The sequence below is a fragment of the Vitis vinifera genome, chromosome 7 (genome assembly GCF_030704535.1).
Source record: "Vitis vinifera cultivar Pinot Noir 40024 chromosome 7, ASM3070453v1".
Taxonomy (NCBI): Eukaryota; Viridiplantae; Streptophyta; class Magnoliopsida; order Vitales; family Vitaceae; genus Vitis; species Vitis vinifera.
Genome location: NC_081811.1, coordinates 30,966,493 through 30,990,581, shown reverse-complemented (window position 1 = coordinate 30,990,581; position 24,089 = coordinate 30,966,493). Strand labels below are relative to the sequence as shown.

Below are 24,089 nucleotides of genomic sequence, written 5' to 3'. Positions count from 1 at the left end.
GAGAAAGGAAGTGGGCTCTTGATTGGGAGGAGAGGGGAAGGAAATAGAGACTGGAATGCTGATCGAATGAGGCTGGAAGATTCCTTTTCTGCTCCGTTCGTGACTTAGAGCTGAAAAGATTTTGTATTATAGTTCCAGAAGGAAAGGGACTGCTTTTTTTTTTTTGGGGGGGGGGGGGGGGGGGGATTGTGGAACACTCTAGCAGAGAAATGAAGGGGGCTTGGAGTGGAGCCGCATGGAGATGCGAAGTCTCCATTCTTGAAGCTCAGCTGAGGGAGAAAGGGGTGGTGTTAGGGTCGTTTTTGGAGGCTGCTAAGCCTAAACCTACAAGGTCAGGAGACTCAGTGTGGTTTGAAGTGGGGGCTAGTGAAATACAGAGAAGGATGGAAAAGTTGAATCGGTGCTTGGTGGGTTGACTCCGCGGTTCCTATTCTGGAGTTGGACTTTCTTAAAAGGTGGGTGAAAATCCAGTGGCTCCCAAGGGGGAGTTTAAAAATAGCAGTGTTAGGGAGAGGGTTGATGCTGTTTGAATTCGAGAAGGTGTGGGAGGCTGAGCGGGTCCTTGCCAGAGGAAGGAGGGTGCAGGAGAATTTTTTGTGTTTGGAGAAGTGGAACCTGAAGATGGGGTGTTTTCGGAAGGATTGTGATGCAAGTGAAGCATGGGTTAGGGTGTTGGGTTTGCCTCTTCATCTGTGGAGCAGTGAGGTGTTCAAAAAGATTGGCGACGGTTGTGGAGTTTTTATTACAGAGGATGAAGACACAACCAGCATGGATGAGTTGCAATGGGCCAAAATCTTAGTGAAGCTGGACATAAGAAGTTTACCTAGCTCAGCTCAGGTTGTAGTGGGGTCAGGGTGTTTTTCCGTTCTATTGTGGTGGGAATTTCCACTGTGGTTTGTGCAGGTAGTGCCATCGCGTAGGAGCCCTGTAGATGGCCTTATAGAGGTTGGGGAAGTTATAGAGGTTGGGGAAGAAGAAGATGGAAGCCCATGCACTACCTGCAGCTGAAGTCCAAACGAAAGATTTGCTCAGATGGAGGAACAATGTAGGGTACAAGAAAGTGTCGTCTTTAGGTGGATCTTTGAAGGGTGGTGTAGCTTTCGCTGATGCTCATTCTGCAGGGGTGCAGACTGTGGAGGCAAGGGAGGAAGGGTGTATAGGAAGGAACGGTTTGACCGTAGGGTGTTACGTGTTGTGCAGTTGTAATTTGGATGTTATGGGAAGCGGGTCAGAAGTTGTAGGTAGTAAGGCCCAGTCTTTGAATGGGTTGGGTTCTTTGAAGAGAGGGGGCAGGGTGGTAGAGGCTGTGAGGCCTTTTGGATGTGGTGTGGGCCGAAAAGGGAAGGTGGGAGATGCTTTTGGGCCAAGTGAGGTGGGCTTTGCCGGGGGGGGGGGGGGGGGGGGGGGGGGGTGGGGTGGTCTCTTTTAGTGATCCAAAGACTTCAGAAGAGGAGTTTCTCGCTAGGACACAAGAGAACCAAGATGGAGAAAGAATGAGAGAAGCTGGGAGACTTAACGTCGGCTACCTATGGGGATTAGAGGGGAAACTTAGCGCCAATGTCTCTAGAGGAGGTGATTAGGGCGGCAGCTACAGATGAAGCTTCCAGGTATGGTGACATCTCTCTTCTCGAGGAGGGTCAAGGGATCTCTTCTCCTTCTTCTTCTTTTTTTGGTGGAGCCTGGCGAATGGTGGGGCTTACGGCTTGGGAAGGGGGGGGAGAGATGTTGTTAGTGAAGGGAGTTTGGTGTCGTTGAGGGTACAAATGCGTATGAGGCTTTTGACGATTGGGTATGATTTGCAAGACAGGACAATGGGGGGAAAAGAGTTGCTATCTTTGGTGGAGGAAGGCAATAGGCGCGAAAGTCCAGAGCTTGAGGGGCCATTGCAGGAAAAAAGGGGTACTGAAGGTGGCTAGGAGGACAACTGTCTGGCCAAGTTTAGTAGATTACTAGGTTTCCCGACAGAAGGTTTTAAGTGTGAAATTCTAAATTTGCTTCAAAGGATAAAGAGTAGAAGAGAAAAGAGCAAAAAGAAAGTTTACTCGGTGACTACCATGTTTGATTGTGAGCTAAAAAGGCTAGAATGCTCGATTAATTACAACAAAGGAAAAAAAGGGAACGGGTTGGACAGATAAGGAGGGGCCAAAGAGGTTTGTCTTACATGAAGTTGAAAATTTTGTCCTAGAATGTTAGAGGGGTGAATGACGTTAATAAAAGGAAATTAACCAAGGCTTTAATCAAGTCTCAAAAGGTGGATGTGGTGTGTTTGTAGGAGATGAAAATGCAAGATATGTCTATTAGGATGGTGCGAAGCCTAGGAGTGGGAAGATTTTTACAATGGGGTGCAATGAATGCTAGGGGTGCGTCTAGAGGGGTGGTAGTCTTTTGGGATAACAGAGTTTTGGAGATGGTTGGGATGGAGGTGGGCCAATTCTCAATTTCTTGCCATTTTAAAAACACAGGCTTCTTCCATAAGATGACTAATGCTCACAAAAGGAGTAATTGGCTGAGGAATATTAAAATTAACGAAGTGTGGTGTATAGAGGAGAATGAGATCCAAGAGGGTGTGGCTAGGGCTTTTTAGAATATGTTGTCGGAGTCGGGTGATTGGCACTCTAGCTTGGCAGGATTGGACTTTGATCGATTAGGGGGGTGAGGACACAACTAGGTTGGAGGTAGCTTTTAGTGAAGAGGAGGTGTTCCATGCATTGTGTAAGTTGAATGGGGACAAGGCCCCTGGGCTAGATGAGTTCACTATCGCTTTTTGGCAGTTTAGCTAGGATTTCGCGAAAAAGGAAGTTATGGGCTTTTTAAGAGAATTCCATAAGCAAGGGAAATTTGTTAGGAGCCTGAACGCTACATTTTTGGTTTTAATAGGAAAAAAAAAAGGCACTGACGACTATAGAGATTTCATACCTATTAGTTTGGTGGGAGGCCTTTACAAGTTGTTGGCTAAAGTCCTAGCTAACAGGCTGAATGAGGTGGTAAACAAGGTAGTGTCTCTAGCCGAAAACACTTTTATGGATGGAAGGTAAATTCTTGATACTATGCTGATAGCTAATGAAACTATAGATTCGATGTTAAAAAAGAATGAGAGTGGAGTGTTATGCAAGTTGGATATAGAGAAGACTTATGACCACATAAGCTGGAATTTTCTGCTCATTGTGATGCGAAAAATGGGATTCGGGGAGAAGTGGGCAGACTGGATAAGTTGGTGCATATCCACAATGAGTTTTTTGGTTTTGGTTAATGGTTCTCCATCGGGCTTCTTCGTTAGCAATAGGGGATTGAGGCAAGGAGATCCTCTTTCCCCCTACTTTTTTGTGATTGGGATGGAGACCCTTAGCAGTCTCATTAATAGAGCTAAGAGAGGGTTTTTTTTATTAGGTTGCAGGGTTAGGGGAAGAGCAGGAGATGGGGTTTAATTAACACATTTGTTGTTCACTGATGATACCCTCGTGTTTTGTAAAGCTTCCCAAGAGCAGATGGTTTATTTGAGCTGACTTTTGATGTGGTTTGAAGTCATTTCAGGTTTGAAAATAAACTTGGACAAGAGCGAAATTCTTCTGGTGGGAAGGGTTGATAATGTGGAGGAATTGGCTTTTGAACTGGGTTGCAAGGTGGGGGCGTTGCCCTCTTATTATTTGGGGGCTGCTCATAATTCGGTTACAGGTTGGGATGGGATGGAGAAAAGGTTCCAGAAGAGGCTTGCCATGTGGAAGAGGCAATTTATTTCTAAAGGAGGGACAATTACCCTTATTTAGAGCATGTTGTCAACCATACCCATATACTTCATGTCTATGCTATGTATGCCTCAAGTAGTAAGATTGAGGCTAGAGAAAATTTAAAGGGACTTTCTTTGGGGTGGGGGAAAGTTGGAGAAGAAGCCTCATCTTGTGAAGTGGTCGATTGTTTGTTTGGATAAAAGAAAGGGTGGCTTGGGTGTTATATGCCTTTCTAAACTTAATAGAGCCCTTCTAGGTAAATGGAGTTGACACTTTATTGAAGAAAGGGGGACTCTATGGAATCAAGTTATTAGTAGAAAGTATGGGGTAGAAGGAGGGGGGTGGTGTACCCAAGAAGTAAGGGAGGGGTATGGAGTGGGGCTATGGAAGGAAATTAGAAAGGAATGACCTTTTATGAAAAACAAATTTGTATTTTCTGTAGGGAATGGAAGAAGAGTGAGATTTTGGGAGGATAGGTGGTGCGGAGACGAGACTCTTTCTTTTCCTTCTTTGTGTGCTTTGGTGACTTCCAAAGAGGCGTGGGTGGTGGAGGTTTGGGATACTATGGGGGAGGATGGGGGCAAGAATCCACACCTTTTGAGACTGTTAAACGATTGGGAGATGAAGATGGTAAAGAGATTCCTTTTCTCCTCGTAAGGGAAGAGAGTGGTTATTAATTTGGAGTATAAGTTATGGTGGAAGGAGGCAAAGGGTGGTAATTTTTCCGTTAAATCCTTTAATAGTGCTTTGGAGGGTAGCAGCACAGTCCCATTCCCAAAAAGCATTATTTGGAGCTCATATGTTCCTACTAAGGTCGGTTTTTTTTGCTTGGGAAGCCACTTATGGCAAAACTCTAACGTTGGACCAACTAAAGAAGAGGGGTTGGTCTCTCCTAAATAGATGTTACCTTTGTGGTGCTGCCAAAGAATCTATAAATGATCTTCTAATTCATTGCACCAAGGCTAGGATTTTATGGGACTTGTTATCTTTTTGGGGTGCTATGGGTTCTTCCATTGTCAGTGAAAGAGATTCTTCTTGGGTGGCATGGATTGTTTGTGGGCAAGAAGCGGGTGAAGGTTTGGAGAGCAGCCCTCTTATGCCTTTTTTGGACGGTTTGGAGGGAAAGAAATAGGGTTGCTTTTGAAAATGAGGATCCATCGATCCAAAGGATGAAATGTTCTTTTGTTAGCAATTTGTGGTCTTGGTCCAAGTGTTGTATAGTTGAAGGGTCTAATTCTTTAATTAGTTTTTTTGAGTGGGTGGGCTATAGATGACGGTGGGTAAGTTTTTTGTATCCTTCTTCCTTTTGTTTTTAGCCTAAAGGCGTTTGTTGTATACCTCTTGTATGCTTTGGGTTTGCCATTGGGCGCCCTATTCTTTTAATATACTCTCTACTATGTCTTTGCCTATCAAAAAAAAAAAAAAATATGACAAAGAAATAGAATGAATAATCTAAGTAGTTAGTGCAGATAATATGATCCTAATGAACATAATAGGTGGTACAACACTTGTTTATTATAATAGCATGTACTATTATATTACTTTTTAAAAAAAAACAAAAGCAAAGCAAATCTACTAAAAGAGGGCAAAAAAGGGCACATCCTATATATATAGGAAGTATAGCTAGAAAAAAAATATGAAACAACCAAAACCACCAAATAAACCATAGCTACCCATAACTAAGCCTATTTAAGAAATCAAGCATTAACAAAACTCCCAAATCTATCGAAGCATTTGTCCATTCCAAGAGAGCTCTAATTGAGGTTCTTCTTTAACCTTTGACCTGATAGCTCTTCACCATTGAAGATTTAGCAGTTGCGCTCTTTCCAAATGCACCAGAACACACATAGGTGAGCGATCTATCAAACATGGTGTCTCTTCTTATCCAATCCCTTAAACTTCCACTTAAGAAGCAAATTTATCATAGTAGCTGGAAATACTCATTTTAGACCAAAGATTGCTAAGAGAAACATCCATAACCACTTTGTCCTCTCATAATGAATTGAGATATAGTAAGCAAACATTCTTTCTCTTTGCAAAGACCACATCTATTAACCATCAACCGTCTCCTCTTTATTAACATGTCAATAGTTAAAATCTTCTCCCAAATTTCCTTAATTGGGAATTCCACTCTTAATTCAGCACGCAAAGAACTGTAGTATGATTTTACATTGAAAGAACCCTTCTTACGCTCTTTCTGAACCAAGATATCTTCTCCTATGTCTTGCACTGAATAAATGAGCTCTATAAATTGCGAGACCCCCTTCATTTTCCCAATCTTGGAAGGATCTTCTAAACTACATTAGTCATTGACCTCCATTGGCTCCCTCTTCTCACAAGTCTACATTTCTAGCATTCTTATGAGAAGAACATCAAAGGAAAAGCTTCTTTTAGATTGATTTCCCCTATCTAATTGTCCCTCTAAATTTTTGTTCTTGTACATTTTTTAACTCGGATAACTTTACTGTGGTTGAAATCCTCCCAACCATTTCTAATGTCTTTCTACAAACTCATACCAAAAGACTCCCTCACCTCACAACGTGTCCACCCCTTTTCTATTTCCCCGAATTTCCCTTTAATGATATTTCTTTGAGAGCTCTTTTACTCAAAAGCAAACCTCCACAACCATTTGTCACGTAAGCCCGATTGAGAACCTCTAGTCTTCTAATACCCAAACCTCTAGACTTATTCTCTATTCAAACCTTTGACCAACTTGTTAAGCGCATCTTGATGCCTTCCCAACAATTTCCTAACAAAAAATCACTTTTGAATTTTTCCTAATCTATTTCTTACTTCCTTAGGAGTAGCAAAGAGATACATAAAGTAGATTGGTAAGCTTGCGAGGGTGCTCTTAATAAGAACTAATCTACCGCCCTTAGACAAATACTATTTTTTCTAGGAGGTCAATCTTCTACTACTGAATCTTTCCTCAGTAGCATCCCACACAACAAAAGACTTGTGAGGCACTCCTAAGAGCAGACTGGGATAAGAAAACTGCCCAACCTTGCATCCTAATAAAGAAGCCAAATTGTCTAGTTCCTCTGCATCTCCCATTAGAATGAGCTCACTCTTTTGAAGATTAATTTCAAACTTGACAAAACCTCAAAGCTAATAACAATCCACCTTTAAATCCTAGTTTATTCAAATTGGTCTCACAAAAAAGAAGAGTATCATCCACAAAAAAGCGGTAGGAGATTTGGAAACCTTCTCCTCATCTATACCCGACCTTGAAGCCATGAACAAACCCTCCTTGCTTAGTTATTGAGATTAGACAACTTAGAGCTTCATAACTAACACAAAAAGATAAGGTGAGAGAGGATCACCTTGTTGCACACTTCTTGCAATCTAGAAGAACTCTGAAGGGGTACCATTAACTAAAACCGACATCCTTACAGAAGAGACAAAAATGAATCAAATTTCTCCATTTAATATCAAAGCCCATTTTTCCATCAATGAAAGGAGAAAATTCCAATTCACATGGTCATAAGCCTTTTTTATATCCAATTTACAAACTAACCCAATCTTAAAGTTCTCTTCCTTGTATCAACCACCTCATTAGCAATAATAGCTTCATCGAGGATTTGTCTACCTCCCACGAAGGCGTTTTGGAAAATTGATACCACCTTCCTAACCACCCTCTTTAGCCTATTTTCCAACACTTTAGCAACAATCTTATAGATATTACCCACCAGGCTAATTGGCTTAAAATCTTTGATGTCATATGCCCCTTCCTTCTTAGGAATAAGAGCCAAGAAAGTGGCATTGACTGTGCCTAAAAACCTCATTTGAATGAAAATCCTCAAAAAGCAGCATCACCTCCTATCTACAATAGGCCAACCAAATTTCCAAAAGACCATAGATAATTTGTTTGGCCATGTATTGTTTGAACTATCGATATACTCGAAGAGATCTATTGCCAGTTCTAGTTTCATCGCTTAGGGATAATCAAACACAAACCTAAAATAAGTTGCAATACCACCTTTAAGCTCTTTCTCTCCTTCCGTCCTAATCTTGTTAATTCTGAGGCTGTTGATGAGGTTACCATTTTGTCAAGCATTTTCCATATGATGAAAGAATCTTGTGTTGTTATCCCCTGCTTTGAACCATAGAGCTTTGGAGTTTTGCCTACATGAGATTTCTTCTACAATGGCTAAATGACTATATTCATCCTTTACTTACTTTTGGCTCCTCCTATCATCTTCAAAAAGAGGTCTTGCCCTTCGATGTTGTCCTGATAATTTATCATCTCCAATGCAACTTCTTTCTTGGTTGTGACATTCCCAAACACTTCTCTATTTCACAACTTAAGGTCCTTCAAGGCTTGCATCTTATTAAAAGGCACAACACTTGGACTGCCCCTGTATTCGTATTTCTGCCACCACTCTTTGACCAAGCCCCTGCAGCCTTCCACCTTAACCCACATATTTTCAAATCTAAATGGAGATTTGTCTTTCCTTTTCCTTTCACACACCAAGAAAATAGGAGGGTGGTCGGATTTTGGCCTGGGCATCAAATATTGAGCAACTCTAGAAAAAATCTCTTCCCAATCCAACCCAGCCTTGAAAGGACCTTCATCCCTTCCACTCTAGTGAAGACACCACATCGCATTAAAATCACTCTCAAGGTATCAGGAATCATTTCATAGTCCTCTAATGGAGACCAACTACTCCCACAACTCCCTTCTCTCCCTCCCCTTTAGAGGGCCATAAATCCCTAAAAAAAACCCAAGAAAAGTCATCTTCACAATTTTTTAATCAAATGGAAATGGAGAAGTGACCCACTTCCATATTTAGTAGCTCCAAAACCCTAGAATCCCACATTAAAAAAACCCCACCGGCAATCTCCCTAGCATCCAAAGAAGCCCACTCCAAGTTCCTTTCCACCCCCAAACTTCTTACAACACCTACTGATGTAAGGATAAATTTGTAAAAAAGAATCACTTTTAGGTTTCAATTGTCCCCATTACAAAATGGTCAAATTAAATTCAACACTTAAACCTAAAATAATACCAAACACTTTTCCTTCTACTAATTCGGTTCTAAGGTTTTTCAGTAGTTAAGTTTAGTTTTATCAAACACCACCTTAGTATGTGGGGCCCAATACTCTTGATAGTAAAGCCAATAGGCATTATGTGCTAACTACAATGGACGGACCTATCTTTGCTTCTGGCTATCCATGCAAATTTGTGCCATTCATGGTTAATTTTCAGCTGTTGTAACGTATGCTAAGATATAGGTCAGAACTTTGTTGATTTTTCGTAATATGTGAAATAGTGGCATCCTGAATGTCTTGTTACTTGATCTATGATTTTAGATGGTTCCACCTTCCTAAAGCAGTACCTTGAATGTCCTATTACTTGATCTAGGACCTTAGATGGTTCAACCTTGAACCTTCCTATAGTGGTTCTCATTGGTGGATAACTACTATTGAATTGGGGAAGAGAAGATATGTGTATGGATAAATTAAGGAACCAAATCCAAATGATGCTTTGGGCAAAAGTGTGAGGCTGAGAGTTCCATCATTATGTCATTTTGCTACATGCCTGCCATAGTTGGAGCAAATGTGGGACTAAGTTTCCAATCATATGGTTCAATCATGGCCTATAGTTTAATGAATACTACCTTTTTGTATCTTCCTATGCTTTGCACCATGCCTCTTCTTTCATACACCCAGTCTTCCTAGAGCCTTAGACATTTAAGAATATGCCCCATAAGGATCTTGAAAGGTGACTACCACAAGAAAGAAATAGGAAAGCTGTTATTATACCCCTGGTTTGGTCATTATAAATTGGCATTGGGAAGAGGAAAACGCTATAATAAAGCAATGCTGATTGAAAGTCATGATATATCCTATAAATTTTGAATAAGAGGATTTCCTCAGTCGTCTATAAGTTTATCCCTATCATTTGTAAGTTCCAGTGGAGCTTACTCTTACAATTGAAAACATGTATATTGAGTTTGTGGATATCAGTGAACTTGTACAATAGGGTAAATTTTGAGTGCTTTGTTACCACCTTTATATGTACAGAAAAGTTAAGGCTTGATAATGCATCACTATACTCATCCTTCATTTTGTCTCCCTCCCTTTTAGGCTCTTCTCCATTCTATAAAATTTAGTTGAATGTTGCAACTGGATTCAGTCTCTAAGGAAGAGTGTTTTGTTCCTTCAATACAATGTTATAAATATTTGCATTAAGGGACTTTGTTGAGAGATCACAGTGTTGTTAGCTTTGCTGGAAGGCTATCTCTGGCTGCTTCTAGGGGCCTCAACATTATCCTTTTTGAAGCTGACTTGGCTGTAGTTATTGATTGGATCTCTATGGAGCATGGACTTTGGTAATGGGATGCTTAGATTTGAAAAATCCTTGACTTACCACTGATTTGGATTGTTCCATTTCATGTATTTGTTGTTTAGCTAATCAACTAGTGGATAGGTCAGCATTAGCTGCTTTCACTTCCTTTGTAGGATGTCATTATGAGCTTTTGTTTTTATACTTGTTTCTACTTGTTTTCTTTTATGTATATGGACTGACTGGTTGCTGTGATCTCCTTTTCATAGCTTCTTGAGGATTTCTCATCCTTATTGTACTTTTGGTTCATGAGTCAAAGAATCAGTTGTTTCTGATAAATCATGAAGCTTAGTTTCATCTAATGTTCAGTCCTTTTTCTTGTGTCCACCTGCCATTGCATGGTTATGACATGTTATGTGCATGGAACCATATTATTGATATGTGAGAATTGATGATAGGAACCATTCTTTGTCAATGATTGTCTTTTTTTTCTTTGCAGGCACTGGAAGCTATATTGATGGTTTTGGATCTGACTAACAATAAAAGAATTGATTCAGAATTATTAGAGAGGATAACACTAGAAATGGAAAAAAGAACTTCAACAAGGCATCCTGTGTCCCCTGAGGCTGCAAATGACGACAATTGCACTAAAAGTACTCATCCCTCTGATTCTAATGTTATCCATGTTGGTGACTTAATGTCTTCAGAATCCAGGGTGGGAATATCATGGGAAACTGAGAACTTAGTTGAGATGCTTGGAAAGGTTCTACAAAAGGTATGTGAACATTGACTGTTATACACACTTTACCGTTGACTTGTAACTCCCTCTCCATGTGGTCTTACATATTTCTAGTTATAAACTGATGAATATTTCTTTACCTTCTGGGTGTGTTTGCTTTTCCAGCATCTAAACTTAAGAATGAAAAACATGTTTCTAGAAATAAATTCCCAGAATGTAATCCACAAGACTTTGAACTTGATAAATATCTTGGGAGTCAATGTTAATTTTCTTGATAACCCCTGTAACTAATATTTTATAAATATTGGATCTAGTTTTTTTTTTCTTTGATGAGTATAAATATTGGATCTAGTTATAAATAAAGAAAGAAATAAAATAAAGTTGTCCACCTTCCTTTTATAAATATCAAGTTGAGTTAAACTGATTCCTTAACAGTAACACAAAACCCTAGTAGGCAACCTCCTTTTTGACTTGCATGTGGGCTCCATAAATGGGAGAAATAAACAAGCAGCAAGGTCTGAACTCATGACCTCCCAAAAAATGAAGACATACTAGGTTAGGCTTCCATTTACACAAAAGTTTTAAGTTAAAAGATAATGAGCTAACAATATATATCAAACCAAGTTAGGTTAATGCTTAACAATTTGGTTTGGTTTAAAAGGCAGATTGTGTGTGCTAGGGCACAAAGTATTGTTACTGGGAACATTTTAGTCCTTCCATTGATCATCCCCATGCTAAAATGAATGCTGTCAATGCATTATTTGATCCTGCAGTTTTGGTTCCTGGATTACTCTAGTTGAATGATATAGCATGTAAAGTAATATCAAATGAATCCAGGGCCAAAATGCATGTATCAATGGTTATAATAAATAGAGCCTATTTTTTTTTTTTTTCTTTTTGATTAGAAACAAACATATGATAGAGTCTATTTTTGCCTACTGGGAAATGATAAAATGAAAACCACCCATCTCCAAGGATGGTTCACAATACGTGGAATTTTTCACTCAACAAAACACATTTAGGTATGCATATATATATCTGATTCATGTTGAGCATCTCTCTCTCTAATTTAGATAGTTCGAAGTGGTGGTAGAGCAGATATATGGGGCTTATATGCAAGATGGCACAAACTTAAAGGAGATCTCACAATGTGCTCTGAAGCCCTCTTGAAGCAAGTTAGATCATATCAGGTATCAACATCAAATTTTCATATTTATTATAGTTTGCTTTTATTATTTTGTATTGATTATTTTTGGTGCATTACAGATCCTTTTTTTTTTTTTTTGTATTTCCTTTTTGAAAATTAGTCATAGCTATTAGATATCTCTATTATTTTACTATGTTGTGCAGATAAATTAACAGAAGTCAATAAGTCCTCTACGCATGTGATTAGATGAATAATTTATTGTTGATTTATTTATAGATTCCAATGCATTAATTTTCTCCAGTCATGAATATATATAGTGACTTTGCCTCAAAATGGTGACAAAGTTTCTTTTTATCATTAAATCTTGAATTATATCTAAAGAAAAATTAATTGCCACATTTTCAATTCATGGATTGTTTTTTATATTAAGAAACTATATTTCTACTAGAAATTTTCAATTATTATGTGATGCACTGGTAAAAACATATATGAACTCAATGTGAGCAACTTGAGAAGCTCTAGTGTTAGGAGGCAAGAGAGACGGTGAAGGAGGCCTGAACAAAAATGTAATTTTAGAGCCTGAATCCTCTAAGTTGATTGGGGACAGTTGGGTGATATATTACACCCCCTTCTTCACTTAGTTCTCACTAAAAGATTTTTCATGAATCAACAAATTAGCAGCAGTAGCCGAATCAATAAATGGGGTAGTAGCAGTTGGAGAGACTTGAACCAAGATCTCTATCTCCATTTTGAGTTACCAACTTTCTTAAAAGTTTTAAGCTGTTAGGATATGAACCCATAATGTACATCCAGCTAACAGAAATTATGGGCTTGGGGGAGGAATAGCAGAGAGGAGCTTCTGGTTCTCTGATAGTTGTGGTACTTCATTATATTAGTCTCTGATAACCTATCACTTATTTTGCTTTTGGTACAAGAAGGTAAGAGCAGAAATACAACAAAGAAGTTAAACAACTGACACAAACCCCTAATAAGGACATGGCCAGAGCTTTAGTGGGTTAAGTGATCCTCTACAAAACAAATGGAGGATTCAGCTTCCCTTGGTCCACATATGATAAAACTAACTTTTTTATGTTTCCATTTGAACCGTAAGAAGTCTGGTCATGAGTGCAGCTTAAACTCAATAATCATATGAAACATTTGTAAATATTTTGCTCCTGTGGTTTTTACTGAGTGTCACCTTGTAAAATGACATAAGAATGTGTCCAACATAGCTATGAGAATCACATGTTTGATTTCCACTTTTGATATAATTTATACTGTTCAGGTCATTCACTTCGTTGGAGTTTCTTAAGATGTGCCATTAATAAATTTTCAACTAAGCTATGATTGCCAGTATTTGAAGCAGATATTTTTGTAATTCAAAACATCACAAGCATTCATTGTGATCATCATTCAATTGTTGTTAAAAATGCTCAAATGCTCTTTTTCCCTTTTTCAGGGATCTGATATGTGGAAAGATAGAGATCGGTTTAAGAAGTTTGCACATGCCTCCTTGGAACTTTGTAACGTGTATATGGAAATTTCTTCCTCTACTGGTAGTCATCGAGAACTCCTTGCAGCTGAAATGCACCTAAAGAACATAGTTAAACAGGCAAGATATTACCTCCTAGTCATAAAAAGATATTGACTTGGAACAATTTTTTGCACATGCATATGGCCACACAAACACACTTGAGGATAAATTGTTTTAACTTGTTTGTAGCTTTTATTTTTGGACAGGCTTCTTATTTGTAATACCACGTTCTCTGATGTTAATGATATAAACCTCTCACTATTATTCTTTGCTTTTTGTTGTGGAAAGAATGAGAAAGATCCACTTATGTTATTTCAGGCTGAGAGCTCTTCAGACACAGAAGAGTTCAAGGATGTTCAGGCCTGCCTTGTTGAAGTGAAGATGAAACTCGAATCCAAGTCATTGCCTACTTAAAACCCCTACTTGGCAACTTCCTCTTAGATGGTATCCACTTTCTGGTGATGAAGTAAGCCTGCACTAATCCTATTTTAGCCAATTCCATAAACCTAGTTATGTGGACATGAATCTCTTGAATATTGTTTATGCTAGTTTCTATATTTTTCTTTTGAAACAAAACCATTTAATACTCCAGGTTGCTATGATGGATACGGGACTGATAAAATTAGTGTGTCTTTAGTGAAAACAGTTAAACTTACCCCTATTTTTGTAGCAAGTTCCTGCTATGGTTCTTCATGAAAGATTCCAAACCCATAAATATAAGAAACATTTGTTGCTTCAGGCTTATATATTTTGTCAAGAAACCTTGATCGGGCAATCTGACAAGGGAAAACAACTTTACAGTAGCTTAGTTAACCATGGATGTGGGTAACATGCAGCCAAAAAGCATGGACCTATTCAATGGAAAAATGCTGTTTAACATGATTAAATTAAATTGTTTCTCTGTACAGTCCATGCCATAAAATCTCCCATGATTTTGCAAATATTTGCCTCCCATGCCATTGTGAGCATAGGAGAAGCAATAAAAACCTGTCTCTGATGAATAGCATTACCCTACTTCAAGATTTGTTTTTGTTAGCTTGGTATACATTGTGAGTTCATATCCTTCGACTTAAGCTTTTAGGTCAATTGGGAACTCTACGGTTTCCATTGCCCTTTTACCTGAAAAAGTATTGTAGGCATTCCTTGTATTAACAATTTGCTTTTCTTTTAGTTTCTCTTCTCCAAACCCCAAATTTAAATTCTCCTCCCCATGAAGAGTCTGTTTGAAGGCCTTTGCTCTTTCAGTAGCATTTAAATGTTTCCATATTTGATATTGCCATTGATCATTTATGTTAGCTCTGTTCTTTTGGTATAAAGATTCTGAATAATCCTTGTGCTATTAAGGTGTTAAAAAAGGATTTGATTTTCATCGATTGAATTGTGTTTCTAGTTTTCTGGTTTTGTTGTTAAATAGTTCCAACCACCTTAATGCATTACTGCATGAGCAATATTCCTGACAAGAATCGGCTCCTTATCAGATCTCTCTTTGTTTTTGTTAACAGGAGGCACTGAAATTCAGACAACACAACACTTTTGGGGTTAACACCATTCAAAAGAAAGATGAGCGTTTTTTGTTTCTTTGTAAACTCTTATTTCATATCCATACCTTTCACCCCTCACACCAGATGAGTTGAGGCTTCTGAAGAGAGTAAGGATTGTAGATGACACTCTAAATTCTCTTTGTAGTTGATGAACCCCTCGTCTTTGCCCACCTGTAACCCTATTTTACATAAGTTATTGACAGCTTTCTTTGTTGTAAAAATGGATTCATGCATGTCAAGGAAAAGATCTTGTGATTAGTTTGATTGGTACATTGGTGTCAGATTTTACCATATGGTGCTCCGTTCTATGTATAGTGCTGATACTCTCAGAACTTGCATTAATTCTCTTGTAGGATAGGAAGCAGTACTTCTATCAAAATATTGTGGATGAAGGGTATCATAGTAACTGGCGGCTTTTCCTTAACACTTACTGCAGAGAGCTTTTCAATTTAATAGAGGGTTTTGTGATAGCGTGTGTATCCTGTCGGAATTCAGGGCGAATTGCCAACAAAAGTAGAGGGGGAAGTTGGTTTCAAGAGCTTGAATCATGAGTTAATTTCTGATGATTAAACCTTGAACATTGTTCATCAGAAGGCCCTTACATCATCATATATTTTGATTCCATGTGTATACATGTATTTTCAGCTTTTCTTGTTTGAAATCTTCTCCGGAGAAGATGGTTTCATGACCAATTTCATGCGGTCGACCCCGTAAATACAGAAAAACCCAGAGAGGCAGAGAACACAGAAAAAGAGAGGGAGAGCAACTGCTCATATAGGCCACGACCTGCTAAGCAATATCTCTGTATATATATATATTAGCTGCTCATATATATATAAACTTATAGCTGGTGATAAATTGGATGGCCATGTACAAAACTTCGATCCTACCTGCCCTAAAAATACCTTGGCAATCATGTTAACATCCTAGCCTTTCTTTTTGCAATGACTGATATCCTATTCTATCCTATTCTACGGTTTCAACCTTTGGCACCAACTTTGAATGCATACCATTCAAAGTAACCGAAATCCCTGCCAGTTGCTGCTCAATCTTAGCTTTCCATTTTACCAATTCCTTCTGCATTTCCTGTCCAAAACAAAAGACAAGAAACGATTTCCAAATGTAAGCTGAACCCAAAAAATAAAATTAAACATAATAGTAGCCACCTAACATGCGGTTCAACATCACCTGCATCAGCAGCAATGAATTATCAAGGTCCAAATCAGTACAGGAAGATGAATTGGGAGTCGAATCAACACTATCTTCCTCTGGCTTGTTGGGTTCTAGATCTTGCACATCTCTGTTAATGCAACAAGAAATGTAAAAAAACTGGGAAAACTTAAGATTTATCCTAAAATTTCTCCAAAATGGACTTAGTTTTGTTACCTCTTGACTGCAGCCAGTTCTTCCTTCAGCAGCTCCAGCTCTCTAGTGCAAGAGGGGTCAATAGATGGGTTATTACTAGGTCTCTTCCAGGTTGATGGGCCTTGGTAAAGATCTAGGCCCAGTGCCTTTGGCTCAATATTAAATCGGGCATCATGAGGCTTCTCCACAGGAGGTGGGGCTAGGTAAAGTTGTTGCACTGTTGCCTCTCGCTCAATATCAACTAGGTTGTCACTGGGCAGCTTCTTCCCAGGTGGTGAGGCTTGGCAGGGGTCTTGTCCAGTGGTCTTGGGTTCGATTTTAACAAGGATATTACTAGGCTTCTCCTCGGATGGTGGGGCTTTGTAAGGATCTGGTACTATCTCCTCTGGTACCATATCAACTAGGTCACCATTCTCCAGCCAATTAGGAAAATCTACTGGAATATTGCCCAGCTCATTGCTCCCAAACCAATTTTCCCATTCCCCCGAAGCTGAGGGACTGAAGGTAGCACACTGATTTGATACCTGCACAACACTCAACGAATTTGAAGTCTCTGTCAATTGCTGCTCAATTTTAGCTTTCCATTCCACCAATTCTTCATGCATTTCCTGTCAAAAAATAAGACACCAGATAAGGACTAATAGAAATGCTACCGCTACAAACAAAATCAACAGGTTCACAATTGCGGTTGTCTACTGCATGGAGTGTATCATTGTCATCCCATCTCATCATATCAATCTCTGATGTTTCTCCAAAGCAAAAAGACAAGACAAGATTGTGGAGTATTTAGATACCTGCATACTGTTCAAAGAATTTGAAATCTCTGTCAGCTGTTTCTCAGTCTTAGCTTTCCAATTCTCTAGTTCCTTCCGTGTTTCCTGTCAAAATCAAGATTATAGTTCCATTAAGCTGAATCAGAAGTTTCAAATTATTCTAATATTTTCTGTTATTCACATTCACCTGTAGCTGAAGCAAGGAACTGTTGAGTTTTGGCCTTTGATTAGTGGTTGAAGGTTGAACTTCCTCTCTCTTCTTGGATACCAGATTCTGCACATCTCTGTTTATACCAAAAAATGAAAAAATAAATACAGTGAATATCAGAGCATACCTAAATCAATCACAGGAAGTTTGTTTATAAAATTGTGTTTTCTGGTTTTATTACTTCTTCATTTTGGCCATTTCTGCCTTAAGCAGCTTCAACTCTTGAGCTATAATGGGATCATGAGAGAGGTCACCCGGCTCAGATGAAGTTGTGGGGACCCAGAAAGGATCTTGCACCCCAGCCTCACGCCGAATATCAACCATGTCAGCACCCTCCAACCAATATTCCATCACTCCATTTGTGTTGTGCCACCGTCTGAATCGCTCAGCACCACCTGGTGCTACCTTGCCATCAATGTGCTTAAGTAGATGGTCTAGTAGCCCAGTGTCGCCAATGCGCTTACGAGCTGCCGATCTCAGTGCTGGTCGGGTAATCGCATTGCCAAATACTGCCCCTTCAGCCTTCAAGATCTCTAGCATGCTTTCCTCTGCCAGCTTATACCTTCATAATGAACACATAGCTGACTTTATAACCAACCATAACTACATAAAAGATGTGATGAGGATAATTGATATGATCTCTACCTATCTTCAGACCATCTGTTTATGGAACTCTTGACCTTGTTCTTTTTATTGTTATTGCAATGACGACTTTGCCTTTGCTTCTGATATCTTGCTGTGTCCATTTCTTGAAATTGGATAGGGCAAGTACGCTTTCTCTTCTGCCTTTCCTCTGGCACAAGGGGTTCAGCTGTTATTGTTTCATCATCTCTGTCTGAATCATCATCCTCCTTAACAATGCTAGATGGAGGTTGTTGGTTGTTCTCTCCTTGCTGATTAATGAAAACCCGGTGACAAGAATCCCAGAGCTTCTCAGATCTTACTGCATTTGGCTCTTGACGAGGAACAGAGCAAAGGCGCTTGCTCTTCTGGCTGTCTTTTATCAAATGGGAGTCAGCTACCATGGCTTCTTCATCTCCATCTTTTTCAACAGTGTTAGATGAGAGTTGAGAGTTGTTCTCTCCATGCTGAGTGATGAAAACTCTTCGACAAGCCCCCCACTGCACCATTCCCGTGTGTCTTAGAACAGACCAACACGTGCCCTTCTTCGATGCTTCGTCCAGTCTTTCACAGGTTCTGTTGCTGATGAAATGCAAAAAGAGAGGATGCTCAGAAACATGAATGATATGCCCAGCTCTGTCTTCCCACTCACCTGAACAACCCCCTCATGATTCAATACTAATTTAAAATTTAAAAAAGAAGTTGAACTTTATCTGACTTCTCACCACAACAACCCAAATTAACCGGAGTCAAGTCAGGGTAGGATGGCACATTGTCTATCCAATTTATAAACAGGTCCCAATTTAGTTTCCCCTTTGTAATATCGAAATTTTCTTTAATCAATAATGGAAAAAATAGAGTTGATGGGCTTGAGGTCTAGCTCGAGTGGTAAGGGGTTGGGTGGGATTTTGGGAGGGTACCACATTCAAGTCCCAGCAGGGCCCAAAAAAAAAATATTGACATATCAAAGGAAAAGAAAAGGATAATTGACAGAACACCATAGTCTATTGTTAGGATTGAGCCAAGTGACACAGAAATGCACATCTTTAAAAAAAAATTACCAATTGCCTCTAAGAATGGACTGTAAGCCACAATTCTTGGGATATTCATTGGGAGTCATGGTAGCATTACGTATTCAACCTATTTTCTTTATACCCAGAAAATATTGATGTTTTCATGCTTCAAAATTTCATCTTCATTTATGAAGATTTCATTGCTGGCATGCAACTTAGGAATTTGTCCCATAATTTGACTCACAAATGGTCATTTCCCATTGGAACTTTTATATTAGCTAGTGGCAAGGAATGTGCAGTGATGAGAATGAAAACAGGCAAATAACAGCTGAGGGAAGAAACGAGAGGTGCATGTCCTGCCAATAAGGAATTTGTATGTCATTCAGCTTTTTTAAAACTTCCTTTTCGTAGTTTCTTTAAAAGAAAAGCAAGTATCGAGCCCAAAATAGGTGTGGACAATGATTTTTGAATCACGAGTATAGTGGCATTACAAAGCCCCGTGTGCCCCCTAACATCTACCAATTCCACTTTAACAAAAATAATTAGTTACAATATCACAATGAACCAAATATTGTTTAATTCATTAGCATTGCATCTTGAGAGCAACAAATGGCTAAACAAATAAAAAGAAAGAGAAAATGAAGATAATCAAGACAAAGCACGAGGAAGAGCATTGTAAATACAGTGTACAGTGATGCATTGTATCATTAGTAGTATCTTAGAAGATTTGTGATAAGATTAACTTCATTTAAGAAATATTTTTAGCCCAAACTTCAAAATGGGCTCAACATTTGACTCGGATCCGATAACTATGCCACTTAACATTTGACTCAAACTTCAAAATGGGCTCAATGTTTGACTCAGATCTGATAACCATGCCACTTAAATCTGAGTTTTTCCTAAAAGATAGCCAATTTAACATTCTAAAATTACCATCTCTGTGCCTTTTCATCATAGAATCCACAGGACAACTAAGTTTATTCCACTTCTATTTCTTTAATGCTTTCCCTTTCTTTTTCATTCCATTCCCTCAATAAAAGAAAATGTAGGTAAATAATTGAACGCCAATATGGGATCAAGTGTTAGATCAAAATGCTGCTTTTACCTCCTCCTATGTCTTTGGTTGGTTGGAATCGGAGCCTCTTGTAGCCATAATGCCTAAAATGTGTTAGCATGGCATGTTATGCCTACTCTTATGGCAATCCAATTAAGACATTGTTTGTGCTAAGACACGTCATATCTTCTCATGTGGAGGTATATGATATTTACCATTCATGTAGTGAGCATAGGATGCTTAATTAATTTGAGAAACTATTCTATTTGTGTCACCATGAAGTGTTGAAAGCATACAATTTCAGGAGTAGCTTCCACATGTAATCTTTAAGGAAGGAGCATCATAAAGGGAAGAAGCAGCAAGCATTAACATTAAGTGGTGACTGAGTGGTTCACATCTTGTGACAAATCAACTGTCTTTCACAGTTCGTGGCTGAATGATTGCACTCTTTAATTTCTAACAATATGGTTTCCTATTATAATCATAATTAATAGTACATTAGAAGATTTGAGAGAATATCAGACATAGTAAATGTTTAGAATTATTCCATAATATTGAGTTTCTGTACATTTTGTGTCTTGTTACCTATATATGTTTCTAAGGGTTTTGATTGATACCAAATGCCATTTTTTCCTATTCTGTAAGCTATATTGTCTGTGAGTGTATAAAAGTTGTCCATATGGTTCAAAGTGACTTGCAGTCAAAATGCGAGACAGCGTTGTTTGACCTAATCTTAATGTTGCAACTTCAAGCACACCTAAGACTAGCCTTGTTGATCTCAAGGATTAACTTATCATTGAATTATTGGAAGACTTAAAAAAAATTGAGCTAAAGATACAAACAGAACTCCCTACATTTTCCTATAAAAATTTCCTAATATGCCACCTAGTCCCGATGTAATAAGTACAAATAAAATAATTAACTACAATCCTACTATTGCGATCAAAACAGTAAAAGTCATTAATCATAAGAGACACATCCACATTCATATACAAAATCTGCACTAAAGACCCCACAAAAGTTTTCATATGCCTTCAATAATCAAACATTGGATTGCATGGTTACAATAATTTGAGGTATTTGTTGTTTCCAATGAAATTCAAAGGAAGCAATGCCCAAAATATCAGTTAAGGTTCTGTAACCAAAATGTTTTCAACAAAAACAAGGCTCTTTGCAGACGATTTGCATCGATCCTTGTTCATACACTTTCTAAAACAATATTGTTGATATGCTTTCTAAAACAATAGGAACGCATTTGGCATGTGCGAGTCTTTCAGATAAGGAAATAAGGGTCTCTTTCACGTGGGTTTCGGAAACAGAAATCAAAACAACTGTTGAGAATCGACACTTTCTGTTGTCCCATTTTCCATTTGAACAAGAATTGAAATTAAAATGGGGGAGAAACCCTTTTAAGCTTTTCAAGAATTAGCAAATACTTTTCAGAAACCCCTTTAAAGACATGCTTTTCTTGTCTTTGTCATCTTTCCATTTTTACTAACATAACAAAATGGTCTCAACAAACCACACCAAGACAATGATTTTTCCACAACTTATTTTATTTTCTTTCTTCTGTATCTCTTTTATTGCATTCACGTATAAAGCCTTAAACAAACCTTTTATGCTTAAAAAAAAATCCTAACATACTAACAACCTGTTTGGCAGCTAAGAAACAGAAAAAAAAAAAAAAAAAACACAAACACACACACACACACACACAACAAAGGATCCCAAGAATCCCATATCTTAACTCAAATTACAGAATGCACTACATCAATCAACCCACTGTTTGGTTCCCGGGAGAACCCAGAAAAATAAAAAGATAAAATAAAATAAAACACAAAAATCTCACACCCCTTGCTTCAAAACAAGCAAAACAAAACAAGAAGTAAAGAAACCACCCAGATACACCGATTTCAAACCATCTATTTTCCCACATTATCCCGGGAACCAAACCGGGCGCCTAAGTCAAAACCAGCCTAGATTAACCCAAAACAGGTGCAGAAACTCAGATTTTCTTACCTGGAGAGACAATGGCGACTTCAAAACAACTCCCACTTCACATCAAAACCCTAGAAACACAAAAAACAAACTGATCATCAAAAACCCTAGAAAAACCTTAAAAAACTCAAACTTCAAAAAAAGCCCAAACCCCTAAAAAAAAACGCCCCAGGATCAGAACAGGAGAAAAAAAAGAAGAAGGTAACTTTTTCCAGCTTGGATAAGTTGCAAAAATCAAGGTGTTGAAACCCTAGAAATACATTCACTAAAACCCTAAACCGCCAGAAAGGGGTTTTGGGAAGAGAAAGAAAAAAGGGGGAACCTGAGAGCAGAGGCCCTATGGTGGAACACGTTGCACTAGATTGGTGCCATGTGAAACTCATGCATGAGCCTCCCTTCCTATTTAAAGGTTTTTCTAATTTCCTTTTTATTTATTTCTTATTATTGTACGAATGTTTTCAATATATTTTTATTAAAAAAAAAGGTATTAATAAAAATAGAAATAAATTAAATAATTCTTTTCGTTAATAATTCTTAGTTTAAAAGAATTGGACTACTTGGGTTTGATTTAGGAAATATTATAATATTTTTTAATTTTTTTAAAAAAAATTAACTTTATAAAGGAATGATTATCTAATATTTTCTAATTTTAAAATTTTAATATTAATAAAACTAAATTATTAGGGTGATTAAATTCAAGATTTTTCCTTTTTGCCTTTTTATAAAGGAAAATTCCAAATTATAATTTACATTTGTACAAGCCCATGCAGAAGAAGAATTTAGAATTTAATATTTTTTAATACATTGAATTAGAAAATATTTGGCATCGAGAGTTGGTATTTTACATGTCTCATATTCTTTCTATCTATTCGACCATCCATAAAATCAACATCTTATTAATTTACTTTTTTCTTTTTTCTTTTTTTTTTCACATCTAGGATAAGAATGTCTTCAACCAATTATCCTTTTAAAATATATATATATAAAAAAATTAATAACACGTGATTTCTTCTCATATGATAAAAATCTTGCACATAAACAAATATTAAATAAGATATCGGGCTTACTAACCATTAAATAGAACAAAATCCATTCCTACCTTGTCAGGGTGTAATATTTATATTTTTGACCTTTTTCATCCCTCTCATGTTAGATAGACAAGTTTATTCATAATTTTAGAATATGTTTGGTTGTGTTTCTTTTTAAAGTATTTTTAGTAAAAGTATTTTATTTAAAGATATTTTTAAGAGAATCACATGTTAAAAGTGCGTTTGAAAGTAATTTTAGAAAATATTTTTAATATTTCTAATACTTTAAAATTTTAAATATTAAAAATACCATAAACACTTCTAAGAATCAGGATCAAACATATTGTAAAGGTGTATTTGACAGTGATTTTATGAAATGTTTTTAATATTTTTAATATTTGAATAATAAAAAATTTCAAATATAAAAAAGGTTTTAAATCATTATTAAACAGACTCAAAATGTTTTTTTAGAAAATAATATAAGTACTTTTTTAATACTATAAATGATTTTTTAGATTTTTAAAAGTATTTCTTAAATTTTACCAAATTATAAGAGTGTGTTTGGTAATAATTTTAAGAAGTGTTTTTAGTGTTAGAAAAATTAAAAACGCTTCCTAAATTCACTATTAAACGGGCTCTTAATTTTCTTTTAAAACCACTTCATAAAATCACTTTCAAACAAACTTTTATAGTATTTATGTTTTCTAATTTAAATATTTTAAATATATTTCTCATGTATTTTATTTGATCGATAAAAACATATTTATTTAATTATTTGATTTGTTGGCAAGGATAGAAATTCCCTTTCTTCATCTTACTCATTTCAAATTCATTATCCATGTTTGGATAAAATTATTAATAAAGAGAAATGTTAACAAAAATATCTTAGTTTTTTTCTTGCAAAAATAACTCTCTTTTTATATATATATATATATATATATATATATATATATATAAATACTTAAAATAATTAAGGGTATTTATATAAAAAATAAGTTACTCTTCAAACAAAAATATGGAAGAAATTAAAATTCACAAATATTATTAACATATA

The 24,089-nt window shown here is 37.2% G+C and overlaps 2 protein-coding genes across 10 annotated transcripts in view; one reads left to right on the top strand and one right to left on the bottom strand.

Moving 5' to 3' along the window:
* LOC100252760 (uncharacterized) overlaps nucleotides 1-15,245 on the top strand; it is a 67,273-nt gene extending 52,028 nt beyond the window's left edge. For 2 of the 3 annotated variants that reach the window (XM_010654738.3, XM_010654740.3), the window contains exons 17-21: nucleotides 10,514-10,789; nucleotides 11,827-11,943; nucleotides 13,360-13,512; nucleotides 13,753-13,900; nucleotides 14,937-15,245. In XM_010654738.3, the coding sequence (XP_010653040.1) occupies nucleotides 10,514-10,789; nucleotides 11,827-11,943; nucleotides 13,360-13,512; nucleotides 13,753-13,848 (642 nt within the window). In that variant the 3' untranslated portion in view covers nucleotides 13,849-13,900; nucleotides 14,937-15,245. The remainder of the gene's footprint in view (nucleotides 1-10,513; nucleotides 10,790-11,826; nucleotides 11,944-13,359; nucleotides 13,513-13,752; nucleotides 13,901-14,936) is intronic. The other variant, XM_010654739.3, reaches the window with a different exon arrangement.
* A 517-nt stretch (nucleotides 15,246-15,762) lies between these two features.
* On the bottom strand, nucleotides 15,763-22,399 carry LOC100247650 (protein AMEIOTIC 1). 7 transcript variants are annotated; one of them, XM_010654733.3, is made up of 9 exons: nucleotides 22,330-22,399; nucleotides 22,029-22,078; nucleotides 17,967-18,594; nucleotides 17,503-17,883; nucleotides 17,301-17,397; nucleotides 17,135-17,218; nucleotides 16,362-16,948; nucleotides 16,164-16,275; nucleotides 15,763-16,061 (listed from the first exon to the last, which is right to left on the bottom strand). In XM_010654733.3, the coding sequence occupies exons 3-9, from the start codon at nucleotides 18,449-18,451 to the stop codon at nucleotides 15,942-15,944; spliced, it is 1,866 nt and encodes a 621-aa protein (XP_010653035.1). In that variant the 5' UTR covers nucleotides 18,452-18,594; nucleotides 22,029-22,078; nucleotides 22,330-22,399; the 3' UTR covers nucleotides 15,763-15,941. The 7 variants fall into 7 exon arrangements, with proteins under 7 accessions (XP_010653035.1, XP_010653034.1, XP_010653037.1 ...); XM_010654732.3 differs by having other exon boundaries at nucleotides 17,967-18,524; XM_010654735.3 differs by having other exon boundaries at nucleotides 22,214-22,334.
* Between the last annotated feature and the right edge of the window lie 1,690 nt (nucleotides 22,400-24,089).